This window comes from Haliaeetus leucocephalus, unplaced genomic scaffold (genome assembly GCF_000737465.1).
Source record: "Haliaeetus leucocephalus isolate CR32 unplaced genomic scaffold, Haliaeetus_leucocephalus-4.0 Scaffold696, whole genome shotgun sequence".
Taxonomy (NCBI): Eukaryota; Metazoa; Chordata; class Aves; order Accipitriformes; family Accipitridae; genus Haliaeetus; species Haliaeetus leucocephalus.
In genome coordinates, this window is record NW_010973132.1 from 124,455 (window position 1) to 126,722 (window position 2,268).

Here is a 2,268-nt window from a genome sequence, read left to right on the forward strand (position 1 = left end):
CGTCCCAGGATTCATCCCCCTGGCAAATAGCTCGTGCCTCGCTGGTGCCCTTCCTGGGCTGCTCCGTGTGCCCCCCTTGCGACCACAGGCACCTGCACCATGGCTGCCTGCGCTGCGGGCACTTGCAGAGGAGGTGGCTGCACCAGATGCTTGCACCGTGGGCAGCTGTACGGCAGGTGCCTGAACTGCAGCTTGCTGCTTGGGGGCAGTGGTGCAGAGCTGCACCAGTAGCTCATGCAGCTCTTTCTGCATTGGCTGTAAGCACCCCAATGGCTGTTTCAAGCACGTTAATAACAACCAAAGGTGGCACAAATTCTTAGCTTTTCCTTTCCCTGGCCTCTGTTTTCTAAGACAGCATAGTACTTCAGCTGGGCTGGGGCATTCTGATAATTCCTCCTCAGTTTCTAAATCCACTGGGGAAACTGCCTGGGCTAAACACTTTGCAAATACCCCTCACGGATTTGTGCAGGGCCAGCCAGGCACAGAGTTTCTTTTCTTCTTTGTTCTTTATCCAGAAAGGCATTTCTCACTGAGACCTACCGACTGTGCCAATGTTTTGCACTAGGAGGTGCTGGTCCATTATGATCCCAGTCAGAAAGGCATTCGCATTCTATAAGGTGTCATTAAAAATGCTATTTATTAGAGCTAACACTCAAAGAAAAGAATAGCATAGATAATCTTACATCCCTTTAGATGCTGGGAACCTTGAGCAGTGTAGCATGTAACAGGACTCTGACCCACATGCAGCATGCCATGCTGACATGGTCCATAGCAGAGATTCTCCCCTTCTGGTCTTTCAAGGTATCGTAAGATTTTTATATAAGGAAACAGCTCTATTTATCATGTCTACAGTCAAATAGAAACAACGTTCGTATGAGAATGTCTTGCTGCACTGTTCGATAAAGGCAAGGCCATGCAGGTGGCATAATCACAGGTACTGGGTGGGAGCTGCCTGCAGGTTCCTCTGTAAGAAAGAGCTGGCTCAATTTCTCCTGCGGCCAGGGGATCTGTGCAGCACAGCCCAGACCCGAAAGCCACACCATACATGCAGCGCGGCACAGCGCAGGCCTGGGCGTGCTCAGGTTAACTCTGTTGTGGGTCACTAACTGCTTGGTGTACAATGGTCTTCCCTTCAGGATCACTACGCTGACTTCCACTGAGAAAAATGGTGAGATGCCTAAATATGCTGGAGGATTTCAGACCTAGCGACAAACTGATCTCTCAGTTTCAGAATAAGAAAGCAATTTATCTGCTTCATGCTTTGTTCCCTATGTAAAAATAGGAATGCATTTTCCGTGCACGTTTGAATTAATAATAATAATAATAATAATAATAATGGAATATGCAATGCATAATAATGCTACAAATACACTTGCAATAGCAATACTTCACCCTTCTCTAATGTCCTCCAGTCCTGAAGATCTCCATATTTCTTAAGGATCAATACTTTTCAATTTGCAACCCAAGGCAAGGTAAAAAACTGTGATTACCCTTCTTTTATGGACAATGGCTAGCAAGGAACTACCGGTCAGACTGCTGGGAACCAGCTCTTCTTGCTGGATGAGGTGTTCGTCTTCTGTGCCTTGGGTTCGTCTCCCCTTCAGCAGTGTGTGCTCTGACTGGGGGCCTCTTCTTTTTAACCAGGATGCCTTGGTCATCCTGCAAGCTCTTCTGCTTGATTTATAGTCAGCACAATCTTCCTTCAGAAGAACGCGGTACCCTTCTTGCTTCGGAATTACGGGGCGAAAATGGGACCAAGAACGGAACGGGTACGGCCCGGCCCAGGGTCTCTGCTGGCGGGCGGGAGCCCCTGCGCCGCCCGGCCTGCCCCACCTCTGTGCGGTTGGTCGCACACAGGCCCTTCCCTGTCCCGACAGCGAATCCCGACCGCGACTCCGCTCGGCGGCTCGCCAACCCCTCCGCCCGCAGCTGCCGCCCGGCCCTGGGGAGCTCGGGGGGGGGACGACGACACACCGAGGAGCAGCTCCCCGGGGCCGAGACGGGCCTTGGCCGAGAAGGCCCGGGCAGCCGGGGAGGGGAGGGAGGGAAGGCAGGGGAGGGGGCAGGCAGGCAGGCGGGGCGAGGGAGCTGCCGTTCCGCTCCTCCCCGCCGGGGCGAGCGCAGTTCGGAGCCGGTCGCGCGGGGACCCGTCCCGGGATCCGCCTCCAGCGGTGGACGGGACTCGAGGTCATGTCCCAGGCGACAGCCCGCTCCCTGCGCCGGGCGGTCTCCCGCGGCTGGCAGCAGCGGCTGCCCTGGCCCAGCCCC

The 2,268-nt window shown here is 54.2% G+C and overlaps 1 protein-coding gene across 1 annotated transcript in view; it reads left to right on the top strand.

Annotated features, from left to right (window-relative positions):
• Positions 1-1,748: 1,748 nt before the first annotated feature.
• LOC104839728 (acyl-coenzyme A thioesterase 1-like) overlaps positions 1,749-2,268 on the top strand; it is a 5,304-nt gene continuing 4,784 nt past the window's right edge. Inside the window, exon 1 of the mRNA XM_010580185.1 lies at positions 1,749-2,018. Coding sequence (XP_010578487.1) covers positions 1,749-2,018 — 270 coding nt within the window. The remainder of the gene's footprint in view (positions 2,019-2,268) is intronic.